Here is a 21,694-nt window from a genome sequence, read left to right on the forward strand (position 1 = left end):
ATAAGTACGAGTCGGGATTGTTATCGTTTGGATAAGTTATTAGCGAGGATATGTCAAGCATACCTGGACGTCTAATGTAGGGTATTTCGACCCTGTAGGTTATAGTCGGGAACCTGAAATTGGACGGTGGACTAAAGATAACCTAGTGGTCAGTCGACGAGCTCAGTAGAGTTTCAACAGAAAGATCTGAGTGTCGAAGTTGAATCCAATGGGATCTAGTGGTTGGACGTTAGAACCTGAGCAACAGATTCGACTCAGGGTTGATCAGTAATAGTTGTAAAGCCTTGTAAGGCAAGTATTTCTAAACTTTTCTTCAAAATATATATTACCAATGTTTTAAACTGTGTGATAACATGTCGCTAGTATTCAAAATAACTCCTGTTTTATATTACAAGAACTTTAAACCATTTAACCTTGAACCCTGATTTTCTTGATCTTGAGCCATAAGCCTCATTCTTTGTAATCCGTCCTTTGTTGATCTTCAGACACGAAACCATACAAATATAATACTACTCCCCAAAGGTATAACTACCAAACACCAAACACTGAAAGAGAATGATTTGAAAACACAGAAACTTTTATACTCCAATCATTCTTTATAACATCAGAGAACCATATCCTGAAAAATCATTACTGATCAAATACCTGATCATTTTACAAACCGGAAAAATCGTTTCTTATACATAACCTGATATACCCTTGTGATATCCATGAGTTCCTTACGTTTTTATGCAAATGTTTAATTATTATTGATTATGATCTTGTTTTATTGAATCATATTGTTATCATATTGAACTGCTTTAGGATTGGATAGTTTTTATATATGTGGACCAGATTCGTGGTCAGACCATACCAATGGTCAAATTAGGCCAATGTGTGCCTTGGATCCAGTAATTAGAGCAGTGCTGTGTGCTTGCTCGGGGTTAGTGCGTGACTGATCAGCAGCCTAACCTTAGTTTTTAAAACTTAAAATGAATATCCAATTCTAATGATTAGTTAAAAAGAAACTTGATTCCTTTGAATCATCTCATTTGATTATTATTTAACTTCAGTTATCGTTATCATGACTTGCTGAGCTAGTTAGCTCACCCTTGCGATTCTTTTATATATTTTACAGTTAAAAAGAATATGGATGATAGTGAAGTTCCTTAGTCCAAAGTGCGGGCTAAGGTTCCAGTCGAGTTGGATCAAGCTAGCAGAAGTTTCATGCGGTAAAGAGATAGTTAGTTTGTAAGAATGATTTTATTATCAATTATAAGTTAAATTAGTGGGGTTTTGGTACGATGTAATAAATTAAGGTTGTGGCTTGTGTTCATACTTTAACCTGTTGCGATCCGTGGTTTTGTGAAGCAGGGTCATTATAAATAATATTTCTTATACAGGTTGATATATTGTGTTTGTGTTGTGGACCCCAAACTTCTGACCCGGGTTTGGAGGGCGCCACAATTTCCGTTCAAAAAATGTGAAACTGCTTTGTTCATTTTGGATATTTAATTAGATATATTCGTATTTTCTATTTATAATATTATAATTTACTTCAATATAAGAACTTAAAGACTACCATTACTTCAGAACCTAAATTCTTAAAAAAATGTGAAACTGCTTTGAGCATTTCGAATAAGTCGTACTCGGTGCACGACTTATATACTGCATTGGTAGATTACTAATGAAAGCTCAAATATATGAAATGAACAAAGTTAAACAAATCTAGGAATAAGCATAAAAGTAGTACAACAAATAGAAATCTGCACTACAAAAACATATAACATTAAACAACTTTGTAGGAAAATAGAATGTTGATCTGGAACTTCAAACACAATCTTGTCATCTTCTTGCGCCAAAGTATAATGACATGATCTAGGATATTTAGTGAAGGGTACCATATTCCCAGCACCTAACGAAATAGTATGTATTCATTATTAGTAGAATTATTATTTAAAAACATAATTAATATATTATATGGAGCTCGTCTGATACCTGTCTCGCATCTTATGAACTGGTTCAATGTTATGGTTCACTTTAAGTTGAGTTGCTGAATAGTCAGTAATAGATACTTGACCACAAAAACCTCTTGTTATCATTCTGCATCCAGTAAGAATAATGATGGTAGGTTGAAGTCAGTGGACCTCAACATCAATTATAGCTTTATTACATACAACTGCAAGGTCATCCCACAAACGCACTGATGCAGGGCTCCTGCAATATTTTAGCTATATGTATTATTCAAATATAGTAAATTATTTAACAAAATTTAATTGAATAATTTGCTGTGGATTTTTACAGTATATCGGACATAACCAACTCGAGAACATTATGCTGTTCACTCCTTTCGTTAGTGATGGTTCGCATTTCTTTCCTCTCAATCACAATTCCTACAATATCTGGATGAATTTTAAGTCATTAGTTTCAATCTGAGGATGATAGTAAAGAGGAAAATTATATGTACCAATGCAGTGGTTATCCTAGAAATGTGTTCCACTGATATGTGCCAATGGAGTAAAATCGAAGAACTCTGGGAGCAATAGCTTTTCTGGATGTTCAACTTTGTTTGCTTCAGTCATGTCTATGAAAATTATTTTTGCTTCACCTGGAACGCATTTGTATTTTGTTTGATATGCTTGGACTGCAAAGTTTTGAATGAGATATGTTTCTCCGACCTCAAAAATGTTGTCAAAAACATTGGAAAGATGTGAACACATACTGACATAGATGCAATCTTCCTGCACAAGTAAATAAACATATTTTCAAAAACACTTCAAATTGATTATAGTGGATATTAAGAAACTACATATATAGTTAATTTACTGAGTATTACATTTTCATCAATGAGAATCATATTAAGAAATTCTTCAGGATGCAATCGCGAAATCGTTACTTTCCATTTCCTTGAAACCTGGACTTTAATTTTCCAGTTAAGTTTCGCGGTGACTTCAAGATCAGAAATTTTTTGATGATGAATGTTATCCATTGTAACAATTACAATAAATAACTTGTGAATGTGAATGATTTGGTGGTATATGCAGAATGATGTAGATATATATAGCATAACTAAATGAAATGTTATTGGCTAGCACTATGTAGCATTAAAAATCACTGACATGGTCTGGACTTTAGATTCTTTTCGTGTATACTTCTCCATTATATGGTGGACAATATACAACAATTTTGCAGATCAGCTATATACAAAGAGCTTTTGTTTGTCAGTGTAAACTTAAGAGGTTACAATGGGCGTGCTAGTGGTTTTTAAAAAAATGATAACAAAATATTGAAAGTGTAGTATATAGCCCAGAGATATGATAACCGATAACCGATAGTGCTAGTAATATTGTAGATAATACTTTATTTATTAGTTTCAATATTTTAACTTGTAAGCTATTTATAATATTATAATTTACTTCAAAATAAGAACTTAAAGATTATAATTACTTCGGAATCAAATTTCTTAAAAAAAATAAGAAACTGCTTTGGGCATTTTGAATAAGTCGTACTCGGTGCATGACTTATATGCATTGGTAGATTAAAGTTGCCTACTCAAATCAGTAGAAAACTGGTGGTTTTGTTGTTTGAAAAATAGCGTACCAAAATTATGAAAGTGCTTTAGAAACAATCACTATAAATATGGGAGTTCAAAAATATGGAAAAAAAATTAGTCAATTGAAAACTAAAAGATTTATTTAGTGACTGTGATTTATGTTCGCTCTGGTTTGAAAATGTACTAAAAATATGAAAGAATGCAAATATGTGTTTTCCATCTTGATATTTTTGGTAATATAATTGGTATGGAATAAAATTAAATTAAAATTGAAGTATGTTAATTGTAGAAAATTTATTGTTCATCAAAAAGAAGAGTATAATGGAATAGTAACTTTGTAAGAAATAGACCAAGTTTATAATAACTAAACTTCTACTACATCATCTTAAAAAATATAACAATCATAGATCAAATTCTGGAAAATTTAAGCTGTAGGAAGTTGATAAAATATTTCTTTGTACACAATGTTCTTTGTTACATTGGTGAAAGAACCATTGCGACCTTCAATGAAAACCTTTAGTCCGGTAGGAGAAGTAACACGACTAATTGCAACATATAGTTGACCGTGAGTGAAAACAGGATTCGGAAAAAATAATCCTACCCTTTGCAGTGACTAGCCTTGTAATTTTTTTATTGTCATCGAGTAACATATTTGTAGAGGCATCTGTTTTCGTATTAGCTTGAATGGCAACTTGGTGTCTGTTGGAGTGAGTTCCATTCAAGGAATGAAGTGGCGGGTTCCTACAAAAGCACCGGATATTACTTCACATTCGACACATTGATTTAAACATCATGTGATCAACATTCTGGTGCCATTGCAGAGCCCTAATGTTTGATTTAAGTTTCTCATTAGCATCACAACAACCCCTTCCTTCAACTTCAACTCATGAACTGGAAGCCCGGGAATGTTTATTGCATTCAAGTACTCAGGAGGGAAAGCAAAACTCATTTCTTCGGCTGAGCCACCAAATCTTCTGCTTTGTCAATACTAAAGTACCTATTTTTAGCACCTGGTATGGTTTCGACAATTAAAGAATTGAGGTGACCAACTACTTGATTTGTTGGTGCTAAAATGGCTCTTTCACTTATGTACCGCAGACACTTGTAATTACTGGAGAAATTGGGATATGTCCAGTGAATCATATTTTCAACAGAATTCTTCATTTCAGGGTCACAGAAGTTAGAGGGAATTAGAACTTCATCATTTTCGCAATGCTCAAAAGAATCAATCGGAGCCTTAACCTGTCCATTTCCAATCTGTAAAATCCACTCAGCAAACTTCTTCAAAGCTAGGATTTCTTCTTCACTATTGCCTTGGTTAAGACGCATATTACGATTTAAAAACAAAATCTTTGCTTTAGGCCAGAGGTATGATCTTGTAATTGTGGACGAAACAACATTACCACGCGAACCATGAGGTATTACCGGTAGAATTTGGTGGAAATCTCTGCCAAGATCCACTGTAATACCTCCAAAAGGCATATTATACCTCATCTTGTCCACATATTTCATTATATCTCTTAAAGACCTATCAAGACATTCGAATGAAAATCTATGCTGCATTGGAGCTTCATCCCAAATAATGAGACTTGTATGTTTAATCAACGAAGCAATATCAGAATCATGTGCAATGGCACATGAAAAGCAATCATCTATAACAATGGGAATTTTGAATCTGGAATGAGCGGTTCGTCCACCAGGCATTAGTGTGGCTGCAATGCCGGAAGATGAAACTGGTAGTACAATCAAACCCATGGATCTTAATTTATATATGAGAGTCTTCCAAACAAAAGTCTTGCCACAACCACCGCTGCCATAAACAAAGAAAAGACCTCCAGCATTGGTCTGCACTGAATTCAACACTTCATTGTATACTTGTAGTTGTTATGTATTAATTGTTGGAAACAATTTTTCAAACTCAGCTTCCATCTCCGATATGTCATAACTGGTTTCATCAAGGATTAAGTTGTTGGATCCAGTGTGGAGGTAGTTTAATAGAGGCTGAGGAAGTTGTTTAAATTGTATCACTGATTTGCCAATTGTTTTGAGAATCTTGTCAATTTCTGCATTGAACAATATATAATTAGAAAGAAGAGAGATTTTAATATAAAAATTGTGTATTTTATGGAAAAAATTAGGAAGATACCTGCAAGAGCAAAATACTGTAGTTGAATATCACTAAATTTGTGGTTTTGATTTGCAACCTTGCTGCGACGCTGCATCAAAAGGTCGTCAACCATATGTTTCCAATTTTTCTCCAATAAAACCTTTAGATCAGTTACTTGGCAGTTAACAATAATATGGATGAAAAGTCGTCAAATTTGGATTGGAAAGCCACTTTTAGCTCAATCAGCTATAACACTATGCCATTCATTATCATCGTCTAATAAACCATAAGACTGGAAAGCATCATTAAAGCTTCTATACCTTACACCATTGACGGTCCTAAGAGACTCGAAAGAAGTAGAACCACGTACATTGGAAAGTAACATACGAAGATACCATAATTTGCCGGAGCTGTGATGTGTGTACAATAACCTGCCAATTTGCCTTCCTTTCTTTCGTACGGTACATTTCCTATCAGTCTCGTTCCAAACATAGTACTGCGGAATCTCATCATATGTGTAGGGTCTCGCAGAAGGGTCTTCCGAGTTGAGGAAAAAGGCTTCAAGCTGGCTGTATTTGTTCTTATCTTGTCTAATGACTCTTTCAACTATTTCTGTTTCGGTAAACGTACAACTTCTTTCACCGGACAGATGAAATGATAGACGAAGAACATATATGGAATGGTAGTGTACAGGTTCACCAGGCAGATGAAATGATAGACGAAGAACATATATGGAATGGTAGTGTACAGGATAGCCAAAAATGCAATATGTAGCTTCAAATGCACAAATATATCTCCCATCAAAATAGGCACTAATCTCATCAACTGAACCATCCTCTCCGTCGTTGTTTTTATTTCTATGGTTTGTAATCTTAATGGTTGCACGGTCATGACCTTTTAGACAGTACTTAAATAAATATTTAAGACTTCTTGCATGACAACAAATTTCCACATTCATATGGCACTGGTATTTGACTAATAGATCGCAGTTATATGGAACAACAAAGGCATTGTCAAGAGTGCATTTACCTTTTTGAACAGTAATACCAGTATTCCGACGTTTGTAAATGGGGAATCCTGATTGATCAAAATATGTTTCTTTGTTGTACCTGATATACCAAATAAGCTTGATAGTGAATGCATTAACAAAAATAAACTAATATCACTAACTACTTTGTTTTAGATAATAAAGAAATATTATTTAGGTAGATAGGTGGTGCAACAGGCATGAATGTGAAAGGAATATGTCCTAAGTCCAATCATGTATTAGGATTTAGGAATAACTTCCCGTGTAATCTGTTTTGATTTCATTGATATTAATAAAAGACTTGTTTTGTTTTTTTATAACGGGCTTTATCTATTTAAGTGTTTAAATAAGATATACCATAGTTTAGAGTAAAGCTTTTTATGGATTATGATGAGATCATAATAGTGAGACCTAAAAGATGATAACTCTAAACTTAAATAGTTCCTGGTCGTAGGATTACTAACTGGTAATTAATAATCCGCAGAGATCGGTACATACTATGCTTGCTTCATTATGAAGGATGTCTGTTCTCATAGACATTTGTGTGGTGACACTATAGCTAGTATGTAGGTGCTTATTATGGAATAAGTTCACTGAACATGACTCGCACAGCTGAACAACTGATGGAGTTCACTCACGTGTCAGCAGTTGTTCACATAGTGATAGTTATACAAGTATCCTTAGACTTGAGGTCATCATAGTCATCTTGTGTACACTGAACTATGCTTTGGTTTAGTTCTTAGTCTCCAGGGACAATTATTAGGGCTCTACTGGGTATAGGAATTTGTACACGAAGATAGTGTATGATCAATAAAGGATCTACCTCTTCCAGTGAAGGAAGCGAATGTTCAAGGCTGATCCACTTATGCTAGTTCAGGAATCTCTGGCCAGAGTAAATGAAATTAGAAAGGAGTTTCTAATTTGCATAGAACTACGCATAGTAAATGGTAAGCAAGTGATTGAATTAGATAGGCTTGACACGAGATCCATGCCTTGTATTTAATCGGGACATTATAGGGTAGAAGGAGTTTATTGTACGGTAACTATTCACTGAATAGGTTCTTGGTATTCTAAGCAGTGAATTCATATTATCCGGATAGTCACGATATGCTGAGAAGTATCCCTCACGATGTAGAATAAATGTGATTAATTAATTAATCATATTTAATAAATTAGATAATTTATATAAATAATGATAAAATAGTTTTATTATTATTTATTTCTACTACCGGCTTAATAATGAACCTACAGGGTCACACCATAAAAAGAGAATGATTTAATGGTGGAGGAATTAATTAATAATGGCTAATAATTATTTATTTATGAAATAAATAATTAATTGGCAAATTTAATAATTGATTAAATGAGATTTAATTGATTATAAATTAATTAAGAAAAGTTCTTAATATTATTAATTAAGGATTTAATTTTTGGAAATTAAATCAAGAGAGAGAATTATTTCTAAAGTGTTTAGAAAAATGATTAATAATTAAAAGGTGTTTTAATTATTAATGAGAATAATAAATGGGATAATAATAATAATATTTATGGGAAAATTTCAGCTGAAAATTTTGCCTATAAATATACTATTATAGACCCTATTTTTATTTGAACCCCAAAACCCAAAAAGTTTGGAAAACCCAATTCTCTCCACCTCCTTCCTCCTCCTTAACATCGTTTTCTTGGTGGATACCGGTGGAGTGCTTCACACTTGAGGAGCAACTGCTAAGGATCTCTGATCGTTGTCTGCGAATTATTTTAAAGGTTAGATTCGATCCCTATGTTTTTACCACGATTTATATGCTTTTATTTGGATTTTATATGTGCGAAAGTGTTTTGCCATGCCCCGCTGCGATTAAAAATCCAACAGAATGAACATGTGCTGAATAAATGTTTAAATTGAACTTGAATTATATACCTCTTGGGAAAATGCTTTGTACATGACATATTACTCATACATGCTGACTTGGGATTCTGTAAACCACAAGGGCCGTGAATCATCAATGACTTAACAGCAGCGTAACCAGCGGGATCAATTAATGGGTCTGGAATATCGGCAGAAACGACACCGTCAATATTTCCATTTAGATCTTTTTTAGATTCAGCGCTAGGCCATATGAGCTTGTGAACATAAGGCAAGCCTCGTTTCTGAAATTCAACAACGTACATAACTACAAAATAAATGTTCTTATAAGTTACATTCTACGTTCGACTAATAACATGAGAATTTAAGAAATTATAGACAAAAATCAAAGAACATGGTTTACCTCCAATACATGTACCAAATACAGTTTTCTTCTGGATATCATCAATTAGTTGTTGAAGCTTTAGATGGAAAACACGTGAAATAACATCTGGGGAGTTATGAGGGTAGCAACCAGGTAAAACTTTCATCATCTGAGAAATTTCATCCCACAAAGGAGTGCAAGTCATAGTGAGAAATATGTCAGGATGTCCAACAACTCTACATACGGAAAGGGCGTCTTGAAAATTCTGCTGCATGTAGCGTTGTGAACCCAAAAAATTGGCAGGTAGGACAAATCCTTTACCAATATTTAAGGTGTCTGTCACCACGTTGACAAATTTTTTTGCCATTGAATTGTATAAATCGCTTCTTAAGTTTTTTTGGTGAGTACATAACCACCACAAGCGTGCTTGCTCAACACATGAAAACGCATCTACTACATACTGCTGGTAAAGACATCCTGCAAGACGAACATGTTGACCTATAGATAGATTAGAAAAAGGAATCAGTACTTTATTTCAACAAAAAAGTAGTAACATGTTTAAAACAATTGGATGCATCAAATGTCATACCTTCATCTTTCCTAACTTGCAGCTTGTATGAGTAATATTCCTTCATTGTTATCCTTTTCCTCTTTTTTTTGTTTGCGTTTCAGAATCAACATATGATATTTCATCATGGTAACCGTCTTCGTCAAAAGGAAAAAGGATAGGGTACTGTAGAGCCATAAGTTTGGGATGTACAGAGGAAACACGTTCAAGATCATTGTTATGCTTTTCAATTATAATATCTCTCGTACCATTTGTAGTTTCATCATCACCTACCATAACCCCAGCAACTTCGTCAGACGGACCAATATTATTCTTTTTCCCACTCTCTGAATGACGAACCTTCAACTTAACAATGAAATCTTTGACAGGATTGTCTTTAAATCGATCACGTGCTTTTCTGAATTTCTTTACCAACTCATTTGTTTCATCCAACATTTGTAATAAACCTCCAACAATATCACTGTCAACAGCATAACCGTCGTCTACATTTAACCACTTCATTCTATTATCAACCTCATGTTCAGTATCATAGACGTATAATTGACAGAACTTGGGTTCATCTCCTTCATTTGGTATAAGAGAGCCAAAAAAATGATGGTTCTGACCATTAAGACGATACACGTAAGGAGCTTTCCCGAAAATAATAGAATGATCTACTCTACCGCCCATGGAAGTGAATGCAAACATTGCATTATAAAGACGAATACATCTTTTAAAAGCCCTACTCCTCTTAGGATAACTATACAGCTTCTTCAAATAAGACGGGGTAGGCGGTGTCGGGGGAAGTTTTATTTGTCATTGCTGACAACAAACGCTGAACTTAGGAGGTCCACGAACAACATTTTTATTTACCCTTTCTTCTTTCCACATAATGGCATAACATTTGGGACAACACTCGTAGGAAAACCTAAGGATACATAACCATCAGGTACTGCAAAAAATAAAAGTAATGTATTAACACATGATTGAGGATGGAAATGATTATTAACAAATGACAGGAGGACCTAAATAAACATAACAAGCATATACCTTCTTTTTCAACAATATCGGACTCATCAAATAAAATATCTTTGCTTTCATCACCTTCACATCCAGGCTCGAAATCTGGAAAGACAACAGTCAAAGTTAGATTCCATTATTCACAAATGGGTAACTAAGTAATAAATTTGATACTGAGTAGAAAATCTATTCCCATCTTCCCATAAAATATCGCTTTCGTTGTTCTCAGTAGGTTTGACATAAGATGTATCTTGTATTATACATATTAAAACAAAACATAAATAGTGTAATGACAAAAAAAACTTTAATCAACATTGAGTAGGACATAAAGCTTTTTGGGATACCTGCAGTGTCATCACAGTGTTCTTCAAATGTAAATGAGCGGGATAGAGATGGATGTTTTGAATTTAGGATACTGAACTTCTGATTTCGAAAGCAAGGCAATACTGAAATCCAAATAAAATGGTAATTTTCATTATTCTGTGCATATAATGAGATAACATTTATCATTTATAATAAAATTAACTTGTAATTAACTTAGTTGGTCAATCAGGCTCTTACCATTCCTCTTTCCTAATTCCATTCTTGTGTTTGAAATAGTCGTCAACGAAGCAGATTTATTTGATACCGGGACAGTACCACTGGTTACTCTACTTTTCATTACAAGACTTTTATCAAGAAAACATGAACCATGTACTGAAATGGGTTGGCTATCTGAAATGAGGTAATGACAGACAGAAGGTCAGTTAGTTGCATCAAATTATTAATGTAGGTGTAAAAGAAACGCAGAGTACGTATCACCTGGAGTTTCATTAAGAACACAGGATGAAAACTGTGTTAGAGTTGGGAAAGCATTCGACTTTATGTTTTTTTTGACTTGTGGAGTATAATATCCAGGTACTTTAGCTGCATAAAGAAAGTTATGGATTTAACTAAAGAAAGGAAATGAACATGTTGTCGATGTCAAGAGCTTTAATATATGAGTATATTAAGCTTAAAATTACCAATTTCAATAGTATAATCGACAACATTAGGAACATTTTCATTAATGCATTTCAACCTTTGGTTGAGAGGCTTTGTACAAAAATTATTATTTCGAAGCTCATTTGGAGATAAATATGGTTGGAATGGTCTGGAGGCACAGAAATAACCTAAACAAAAAAGTTGTAAAATTAACTGATAGTAGTAAATTATGTTGATAAGTAACAAATCAAATAGTTAGCAAATACTTTCCTTGAACCTGGATCAATGTTACTCGTCCGATTAAACACTGTACAGTTAGTAACAGAAGATGATTCAATTCGGTTTGAAACATCTGATAGAGGTTCTCTAGAGGTTGTACTCCGTTGTATTGGAGTGGTGTTAAACAGATCTTTAACGGCTGTGAGGAAAGAAAAGGTCCGAAATAATCAAAAAAAGCTCTTATTAAAGACTACGGAAACCATTTTTATCAAGTACAAAGAACAATTTATCACCTCTGTTACCCTTTTCATTGCTGACTTCACTGGTTTTGTGGACTTTTTCATTGCTGACTTCACTGGTTTTGCGGACTTTCGTAGTGCTAGTACCTACAGTTTTGGAATTTCAAATTAATGTTACATAACCTAAAAAATAACTGAATATGAAAGAAACATACCAAGATCGGAGAGGAAACCAGTAAAGTTATCTAGATTCAGGTGATTAAAGCCCGGAACTCCTTTCATATCTTGAACAACTAATTTAGAGAGGAAGAAGAAGTGGTTTTTTCAAATTTGAAATTTGAAAAATCAAATGAAGATGAGAAGGATCTGATATTGATTTGACAAAAGGCAAAAGTACTATTCACTTTGTTGCTTTTTTGAACATAAAGTATAGAAGGAGGAGGTGAGTGCACGTGTGTGTATTTTGGAAAAAAGGGTACCAGTTGAAAGTTTTTAAAGCATGCATGATAGGGTAATATATAATGGCAGAAAATGTAAATAAGTAAGAAGATTTGGGGCAGGGGGTGTAAAAAGACTGGATTTTGGATTCAGGATTTATTATTTAGGTAGATTCTTCCTGCAAAAAGAAGCAAGATGGTTAGAGTTTCCACGGTTATAACATCTCTTTCTAGGAGCATTAGGAACAGGCATATAATTATTGCTTTTATTCACACCTTCCTTTCAATTCCTATTTTTCCTAGCTGCCTTAACCTTGTTGACATTCCTTATTTCTTTCAGCTTATTCTTAAGCTGCTTCTTTGTTATTAAGCCTATGTTGACTTCAGCTGGTTTATCCTGTTCTAATTTGTCAGAAGTTGACTTCTCTTTAACTTCTGCCACAGGCTCTTTCATCTTTTCAGAATCAGACTTTACAGTTTTAGCTACAAAATTAATAGGATTTACCTTTGGCTTAACAGTTTGTTTAACAACAATTGGTTCAATTTGTTCAGTTCCTTTTTTCACTTTTATCATCTCCATAACCTAAGCCCTCTTTCAAGTTTCCACTACTTAATAAATTCTGAGTTGTCCTGCCAGAGTTAGTCCAAGTCCTGATAATCTCTTTTTCTTTTTCTAACTCAGTTTTGAGAGATTTATTCAATTTTAGCAATTCATCTCTAACATAAAAAGCATCATCTCTCTTTCTGAGTTTGATGGAACATAACTAACTCTTTTTCTAAATAATCATTCCTTTTCTTATAAGCAAGATTTTCAAAAGTTAATCTCACACATGTTAAAGTTTGATCTCTGTAGCTAATAAACATGGTTTTAAGATATAATCTCAACTCAGTAATATCATCAGTATGAAAAATATAAGTTGTTTGAGGTACCTTCAATTCAGCAGTTTCAGGGCTGCCATCAGCATTTGCCATTAAAGCATAATCCACCTCATCTTCAGAATCTGAAGAGTCTGTCCAGCTTTTCTTCTTTGTGACAAGTGCCTTGCCTTTGTCACTCTTTCCTTTCTTGCAGTCAGGAGATATGTGGCCTCTTTCACCATAATTGTAGCATTTGACTTTTGAGTTATCTCCTCTATCAAACTTTGTACTTTTGCCTTCATACTTTCTGAACCCTTTCTTATCAGTACTTCCACCTTTCTTGAAAAACTTATTTCCCCTTCTGAATTTCCTGTAGGCTATCTTTATGATACCCTTCACCATAAGAGCACACAATTTCAACATCTCTTCATCATCATCTATTTCAGGTAAACTTTCAGTTTCTGAATCATCATCATCAGAACTTGATGATTCTGAATCAGACTTTGTGATGAGAGCTTTTTCGTTGCCTTTATTTGAGATAGCCACTTTGGGGAATTCCTCCTCAGCCTTGAGAGCAACTGTCCTTGACTTTCTCCCTTATCTCTTGCTTCTTTGATCCATCTCAAGTTCATAAGTCTTGAGCATACCATAAATTTCATCAAGAGCATAGTTGTCTCTTATAATAGTAGCCATAAAATCCCAACTTTCAGGAAGAGCTAAAAGGAATTTTAGATTTGAATCTTCAAGATCATATTCCTTGTCCACTAGTGACAGATCATTCAAGAGTTTGACAAACCTGTCATATAAGTCAGTTAATGACTCATCACTTTTTGAGTCAAAGTGCTCATACTCTTGAGTGAGTATAGCCCTCCGGTTCTTCTTGATTGCATCAGTTCCCTGGCATCTTGTCTCCAAAGCATCCCATATCTCCTTTGCAGTCTTGCAATGAATTACCATGTTTGACATGACATTATCAATGGCACTATGCAGCAAATGCCTTACCTTTGCATCATTGGCAATGGATGAGATATCTTCAGCTGTATACTCACTTTTCTCCTTTGGTATGGTCTTTGCTGGTTGATCTGCAACTACAACAGAGAGCTTGGTTGGCTTATGCGGTCCTTCATTTATTCTGTCAAGGTATTCTGGATCTGTAGCTTCCATAAACATAGCCATCTTCACTTTCCATATGGAGTACTCAGAAGGTCTCAGTATGGGAACCCTAATAGTCTCATATCGACTGTGGATTTGAGTCTTTGGAGTTTCTTCAGTTTTAGCGGGCTTGGTTGGATTTTCTGCTTCTTCAAACATGATTGTTTTGGATCTTTACTGTATATGTGTGAATAGATAGGCTCTGATACCACTTGTTAGGTCACACAACACTGTAGAAGGGGGTTGAATACAATGTAGAATACAATTAAATCGATTTCAAACACAAGTAACGGTAAATAGATATATTTGATATAATAAACTCTGTTACAATGGAACTGTTCTCTCTCAGTAATGAACAAATATCACGAGAGCTGCTAGGTTACAATGTATGATCTTCTCGATAATGATAACACATATAGTGTAAACCTATGTCTGTGTTTATATAGTACACAGTTACAAGATAACTTCTAATTGATATGGAATATAATTATGTCTCCTAAAATATATTAATCAGATATCTTATACAAGTCTTTAAGTCCTCTAACTCTTTCCATGCATATCTTCTTTTGTATTAGTCTCGATCTTCTTTCCTGTAAATCAGCTTCCTTCCTTAACTGTTAGTCCTCCAGTATTTAAGTTTTGGTATCCATCTTCTGATATTTATCTTCTGATAATCTAAGTCCTGATATCCTTAAGTTCTGACTTCCAGTAAGTACTGATTTTAGTAACTACTGATATTTCCTGTTTGTTAAGATCTGAAAACTAAATATGAAACATATTAGACATGACATCTCAAATATATCTAACACTCCTGATCTAGGAGGTAAAGAGTTTATATCTTTATTTTTCCTGCAAATAGAAGCAAGATGGTTAGAGTTTCCATAATTATAGCATTTCTTTCTAGGAGCATTAGGAACATGTTAGTCCCTTAACAATATAGCAAGAATTACAGAAGGGGGGTTGAATGGAATTCTTGAACCTTTTTCTTAAAATAAAAATGTTCAACTCGATTATGGATATATTTGTTTTGATTAGCACAATGCGGAATGTAAACTTGAATGAATCAAAACATAAGTAATTAAAAACAAGAGTCTTTAAAAACTTTCTGGTGGATTTAAACAATTCCACCAGAGATATATTTAATATATCGAGAGGACTCTGTGTGCAGAAATGCCCACAGCTGCTTACACAAATAGAACTGCTAGGAATACAGGAAATGCTAAAGATAGTGATTACAAAGATTTCTCTGTTGTTGTTTCTTAGCTCTCTCAGTTATTTTTCTATTTGCTACTCTCTTGGTTTATATAATACCAAGATTACAAAGTCAAAAAAACTGAACAAATATAAAATCTAACAGTCTTGATCTTTGCTGCTTTTCGTCCTCTATTACCCAGTTAATGAGCTTCCACAGTGTACTTGTATCCAACTCAACGGCTGTGTGTCAGCTTTCACTGTTCAACTGATGTTTGAATCTTGATCATCTGTCGACTTTCAGATCATCCGTCGATGACTTAATTGATCATCCGTCGACTGCTATGTTAAACATCCGTTGATAGCTATTTTGGTCATCCGTCGAAGCTTTGTTAATCATCCGTTGGTAGCTATTTTGGCACTTGACTTCATTTCACTTATACAGAATTACAAGACATTGCTTATGTACAGTTAATCAACCTATTCTGCATATCTAGTTAAAGTCAACATGACTTATATGCCACTACAGATTCTATACAAAGGTGCATACAACACTGTGCTACAAACTTATTACATAAGATACTCACTCGATGGATAATAAGTTAATCATCCGTCGGGACTATAATGAGTTATCCGTCGGGACTATAATTCTTATCCGTCGAGTGCTACATTATTTCACTAAGTAAAATCTACTTAGATGTTTTGTTTAGGTAATCATCAAGTACTCAACATATTCACAACAATCTCCCCCAATTTATGTCTACTGGAATTGTAGCCATAAATTAAGAGATACTTGATGATGACAAAACATCCTAAACATATATCTTTAAAGATAAGTAGATAAAACTGAAAGTGCTTCAATTTAAACAAAAATGTACAAGGTTTGGCTCACAGTCAGTTCAAGATGCTCCTCTAGTCTGAGCAGATTTTTCTAGTTTCTTGAAGGTCTGGATCTTCTTCCAAGCTTTCTGTTGTTTTCTTCAATTTGATTCTGGAGCTGTCTGTGGAATTCTAATTCATCAGATTCTGAGAGATCTAACATTTCTTGCATTTCCAAGAGAGTCTCATTGCTAGAGATAGTCAATTGGTCTTCTAATCTGAAGAATCTTCTCACACCGTTGTCATCCATGAATTCCATCAGCCAGTAGGGCCTTTGATGCACTCTTCTCCCTGTGTATGGGATGATAAGAGTTTTGGGTAGTGCATCTTTGGCTCTAACACTCCTTAGCTCTTCAATCTTCTTCAATACTAATCTTCTTGCAGTTACATTGAACCCAAAGTTTTTCTTGAAGGATGAATAGATTTTGATCAACACAGCTTGGCTTTCTTGAAGTATCCTGTGAAGAGGCCACTGAATCTCCCTTCCCTCTTTGTACTTGAACACCAACCTTTCAGGTAGGTTTCTGTATGCATCAATTGCCCTTACCTCATCCAGCTCCTCCAGATAAAGGTTTAGATCTGAGAATTCTTTGATGTCACACAAGTACAGGTAGTCTCCCCTGTTGACCTTGGGTTGAGCTTTGACTACTGACTTGGATTTGAGAGGTGACAGCTTCACTCTCTTGACTGCCCTTGATTTTGTCCTTCTTGGCTTAGTAAGAATTGGCAAGTTGAAGTCAGGAATTGGTAATTTATCCCACTCTATTGGCTCATCCTTTGGCACAATAGGCTCTCCATGTATGTTCCTGTAGGGGTCCACCACCCTTATGTCTTCAAACACCACAGAGGGCTTTGATGCTTGAGTTTCAGCTTGAGTGGATATCTTTGGAAATTGATCTTCCAATTCCTTGTCAACAACATCCAACTTTCTTTTTGTTCTTTTAGCCAGTTCTTTCTTTTTTGAGGATTTCTTCTGTTCTTCAATCTTCTTCTCTGATCCAGTAGCTTGAGATGGTTGAGAGGGAATTTGTTGAGAAGAATTCACAGCCTATAGCTTGGCCAAGATAGCAAACTATTCTTTCTTTTGTTTAGACTTCTTTGCATCTAGAGCAGCTTGCCTCTTTTCCTACTTCAATCTGGCTTTTTCTTCTTCCTTTGTATGAGCAAATTGTGGATGTCCAGCTACCACACAAATTTCCTTCCCATTTCTGAATATCTTTGCAATTCTCTTTCTTGAGGCTGAATCAGCTGGATCTTTGTAGAGGAGAATAGATCTTGACAGAAGCTTCTTTTCATCAGGCTTGGGTGTCTCATACACAGAATCCATAGGGTTCTTCAAAGATAACTTTGGATAGTTTGCCCTTGGTTTAAGAATTATCTCAGCCTTTGTAGTCTTGATGCAGGAAGATTGTCCTTTCTCCAGATGGTTCATGCTCATCTCATTCACATTGATTGGCTTGACATGAGAGTGATGGATGGCTGACTGATCTGGTTCCTTGATTAATTGAAACTTTTGCTGTATTTCCTCATCAATCTTTTTCCAGTTGATCAGAGTCAATTCTCCTTTATCAGCATCTTTCAAATTTGCTGCTGCTGCATTTATAAGATCTATACCATCTGCAACTGGTGGCTTGGAGATAGTAATTGAAGGTACAATTACTTTGCTGATTTGAACTAGAAGTTTCTCCCCCTCAGTTGGTCCTTTCTCCCCCTTACTTGATTCTCTCTCCCCCTTTTTGTTATCATCAAGTGGAGGAGTTAGGCCTTGTGCTTTAGCCAGTTGCATAAGAAGATTTGTCTGAGTATGTTGATTTTGAAGAAGTAGAGCCACTGAATTCTCAATAACCTGAACTCTGTTCTCCAGCTTGGCTATCTTCTTGTCAGAATCTGATTCTCTCCTTAATCTTAGTAATAGATCATGCATGGTACCATATGGCATTATTGAATCCAGCTTCTCAGAGTTGTATGTCTTTAAGTCAGCTATATCCTTTTTCAATTCATCCACACTGAGATTCTGTCTTGAGTGTTGGATCTTCATTAAATGTAAAGAGTCTAGGTGAGCTTGAAGAACAACCTTGGTACCAGCATCTGAAGTTTCCTGAAGGGCCTGCTGAATAGCTATCACTTGTTTTACTAAAGACACCTCAAATTGCCCTGGTGTAAATTCCTTTGCCCATGCCCATTCAGGTAAACTGAAAGCAGAACTTGGGCCTTCAGCTCCCCCTAAGTTCATGCTTCCATCCAAAGAACCAGAGTCATCATCATCAGAATTTACTCCAAATTCTTCAGATGGCTCTCCAGCTTGAGAAGGCATTCTGTTCACAGCAGCTTTATCTCTTTGAAGAGATTCTGTGGTGTGCACTAGATTCAAAGTCTGCTCTGCCTCCACATTGCCCTGAGCAGCCAACAGTTGATAGGCTGAAACAGGGTGAGTAAAAGTGTCAGCATCCAAGGAAATGTTATCAATTACAGCTTTATAATGTTGCTGAAATTGTCTTTCCTTTTTAGCATCATCCACAATCATTGAATCACTAGCAATGGCTGGTTCCATCCTTATTTCTCCAGTACATGCCTTTCTCTCATATTCTCTCTTTTGTTGCATCAGGGTCTCACCCTGGCTCCCCACCCTCACACCCTCACCTTCACCTACTAAGGTGGGACTCATCTCACTCACTTTTGCCAATCCTGAATGAATGGATTGCTGAGATTCACTCATTTCCTCTCCTTTTGCCTGGGAGCAACCCAGCCTCTCACTCAATGCACTCTCCTCTCTCAGTCCTAAGAGTGATTGTATTACCACCAAATCTTCTGCACTTGAAATTATTGAATTTTGAAGTTGTGCAGAGACACTCGACGGATAAGTGATATCCATCGGGTGAGTGGTAAAGCTATCCGATGGATAACTGCTGTTAAGCTTATCCGTCGGGATACAATCACTACTCAACGGATGAGCAATATCCATCGAGAGAGTAGAAATGAATGAGGTGGGAAGAGAAACTATTGTTGACTCTGTGTTGATTGAAGTTATTTGAGGCACAAATGTCACAATAGAATCAGAAAGAATTGGCAAGTGAGCCAACAAATCATCTAAAAGATGATGCTCACTTGCACTAGATTTTGGCTTCCCCAATAGAGTTAAAGAAGGGGAATCAGGAATTGAAGTGTTTATCATGTCCACTTCCAGTGAGTTAGTTGGTGAGTATTGTGTTTCTGTGGCTTCTATTATGAGAGATTTTGGCTGTGACTCAACATTTATTGGAGCCACATCAATCTGAATTTGAGAAGGTGCAGGGACTGTGTCTTTAGCACCAGTTTGCACTAAGTGTGTGCCCTGTGCATCCCCAGTTGTTTTGGATTTCTTCTTTCTAGTGTAGGTTTGGTGTGAGCTTGTGTCCCTAACCCTCTTGGCCTGTGCTCTTGGATGAGAGCTTTGTTCAATAGCCACATCCTTTTGGGAGGATGCAGCTAGAAGTGAGCTTTTGTCCTTTTTAAGCACTACAGTTTGTTGGGAAACTGTAGTGTGGCTAGGCTGGAATTCACTCAACTCTCCAACCTTATCCTTGGGGTTTCTTTGATGTTCACCCCTTCCCTCACCTATCTTACCCTCCTTCACACTCCCCTCTTTGGTTTTGGTAGACTTTTAAACTGGTACCTTTTGAGAGATACCAGAGGGGGTTTTCTTTGATTTAGATTTAGAAATTGCAGTTGTTTTGGCAGCTTTGGTAGGCAACTATTTGGTCATTGTCACAGATGCCATAGTTATGCCTGAAGTCAAAGAAATAGAAGAGATTGGAATACTTGAGGGTTTGGATGAACTTACCTCACTTACCTGAGGTGTCAGCATTACAGGGAAATAGAACATTGGCACATCCTTGTGATGGTTGGCTCTGTTCAAGTCTGCAATGATTCTCCTCTCTTGAACCCAACAAGCTAATTTGTTGTTTGGGTTCTCAAGTTCAATCTCTTGACAAAGATGGTTAGCCAAAAGCATAAAAAATCTAGCATAGTAAATATTCTTTCCTCTTTTGGCTAAGTCACCTAGTTTAAAACCTAACTCATACACAACAAGGTCACTGAAATTGTAATATTTGTCTGTAACTAGCATGTAAAGCATGTTAAGCATGGAAATGTTCACAGAATCAAAATTACTGATTTTTCCAGAAAAGACTTTAGTTACTACATCACACAAGTAACTCCATTCCTTCCTAAGACCTAGTCTTCTAATTTCACTTAGTTTTACAGTAGGAAGTGCATAGTGAATGGAATTGAGCATATTGACAATATCAGTGTCAGAGTGTGGTGCAGTTACATTATCATCAGGAATCTTGAAACATGCTTTTATTACATCACTATTGATACAGAAATCATTACCTTTGATGGTTAGAGTGATGGTTTTGTCAGTAGAGTTGTAGATTGTTCTTGTCCACATCTCCTCAACAACTTCACAATAGATTATGGGTGATTCCAGCATGGCAAAACTTAACTTGTAGTTGTGCACGAAGTCCATCATCTTATGATAGTCTTCAGATTGCTGAATCCCCTTATTGACCAAGGCAGTGAAGTTGTTCTTCTCATAGATGAACCCAGTCTGTGACATGATCTTAACTACGGGTGCCATTATTAGAGAAGAAAAGCTTGAAGAGAAAGAGGATTTTTGCTTGAGAGAGAATGAAGTAACACAGTTGAATTTGAGAATGATAAAAGAAAATGATTAGAATGAAATAAGCTTTTATACTTTTCTCAAAATCAACTGATAAAAATAATAAAGAGAAGTAAATTACCCAATAGAAATTGTCTAAAATAGCCGTTTTAAAATAAACTGTAAAAATTCTACCTATTATCCGTCGTATAATGCTTACAAACTGTAAGTATACTCGATGGATAATGTTCAGGGAATTAACGGTTAAGATTTAGACACTTCGACGGATGAGGATAAGTTGATATCCGTCGAGCTTTAAAATACTCCAGAAAAGTAATTGATTTTTATTTACAATTTGTATATCGACGGATGACTCAACTCGATGGATAATGGTCATCCGTCGAGATGCAAATTTTGACTTAGCCAAAATTTTCATCCAAGACTAAAGATCAGTTAAATTTCTGGCTACCTTTCAACTTGCAAAATAATTCAGATAAATTCAAGAGTAATTAAGCATACCTAACTCACTTACCAACCTAGAAAAGGTGGATTCATCCAGTGGTTTGGTAAAAATATCTGCAAGTTGCTTCTCACTTGGAACAAAATGTAACTCTACAGTACCATTCATTACATGTTCCCTTATGAAATGGTACTTG

The 21,694-nt window shown here is 35.4% G+C and overlaps 2 protein-coding genes and 1 long non-coding RNA gene across 3 annotated transcripts; all 3 read right to left on the reverse strand.

Annotated features, from left to right (window-relative positions):
• Nucleotides 1-1,658: 1,658 nt before the first annotated feature.
• On the reverse strand, nucleotides 1,659-3,125 carry LOC141670484 (uncharacterized). The gene is made up of 4 exons (XR_012554568.1): nucleotides 2,816-3,125; nucleotides 2,282-2,720; nucleotides 1,978-2,196; nucleotides 1,659-1,894 (listed from the first exon to the last, which is right to left on the reverse strand). It is a non-coding gene; the product is annotated as an uncharacterized LOC141670484 (long non-coding RNA).
• Nucleotides 3,126-4,477: 1,352 nt separating this feature from the next.
• Nucleotides 4,478-5,772, reverse strand: LOC141674171 (uncharacterized). Its single transcript, XM_074480892.1, has 2 exons — nucleotides 5,679-5,772; nucleotides 4,478-5,382 (listed from the first exon to the last, which is right to left on the reverse strand). The coding sequence occupies exons 1-2, from the start codon at nucleotides 5,770-5,772 to the stop codon at nucleotides 4,478-4,480; spliced, it is 999 nt and encodes a 332-aa protein (XP_074336993.1).
• A 105-nt stretch (nucleotides 5,773-5,877) lies between these two features.
• On the reverse strand, nucleotides 5,878-11,466 carry LOC141674172 (uncharacterized). Its single transcript, XM_074480893.1, has 8 exons — nucleotides 11,263-11,466; nucleotides 11,023-11,175; nucleotides 10,806-10,907; nucleotides 10,492-10,566; nucleotides 9,484-10,393; nucleotides 8,934-9,392; nucleotides 8,585-8,837; nucleotides 5,878-6,748 (listed from the first exon to the last, which is right to left on the reverse strand). Exons 5-8 carry the CDS (start codon nucleotides 9,527-9,529, stop codon nucleotides 5,878-5,880), a joined length of 1,629 nt encoding a protein of 542 aa, XP_074336994.1. The 5' UTR covers nucleotides 9,530-10,393; nucleotides 10,492-10,566; nucleotides 10,806-10,907; nucleotides 11,023-11,175; nucleotides 11,263-11,466.
• Between the last annotated feature and the right edge of the window lie 10,228 nt (nucleotides 11,467-21,694).

Source organism: Apium graveolens, chromosome 7 (genome assembly GCF_009905375.1).
Source record: "Apium graveolens cultivar Ventura chromosome 7, ASM990537v1, whole genome shotgun sequence".
In the NCBI taxonomy this organism is placed as follows: Eukaryota; Viridiplantae; Streptophyta; class Magnoliopsida; order Apiales; family Apiaceae; genus Apium; species Apium graveolens.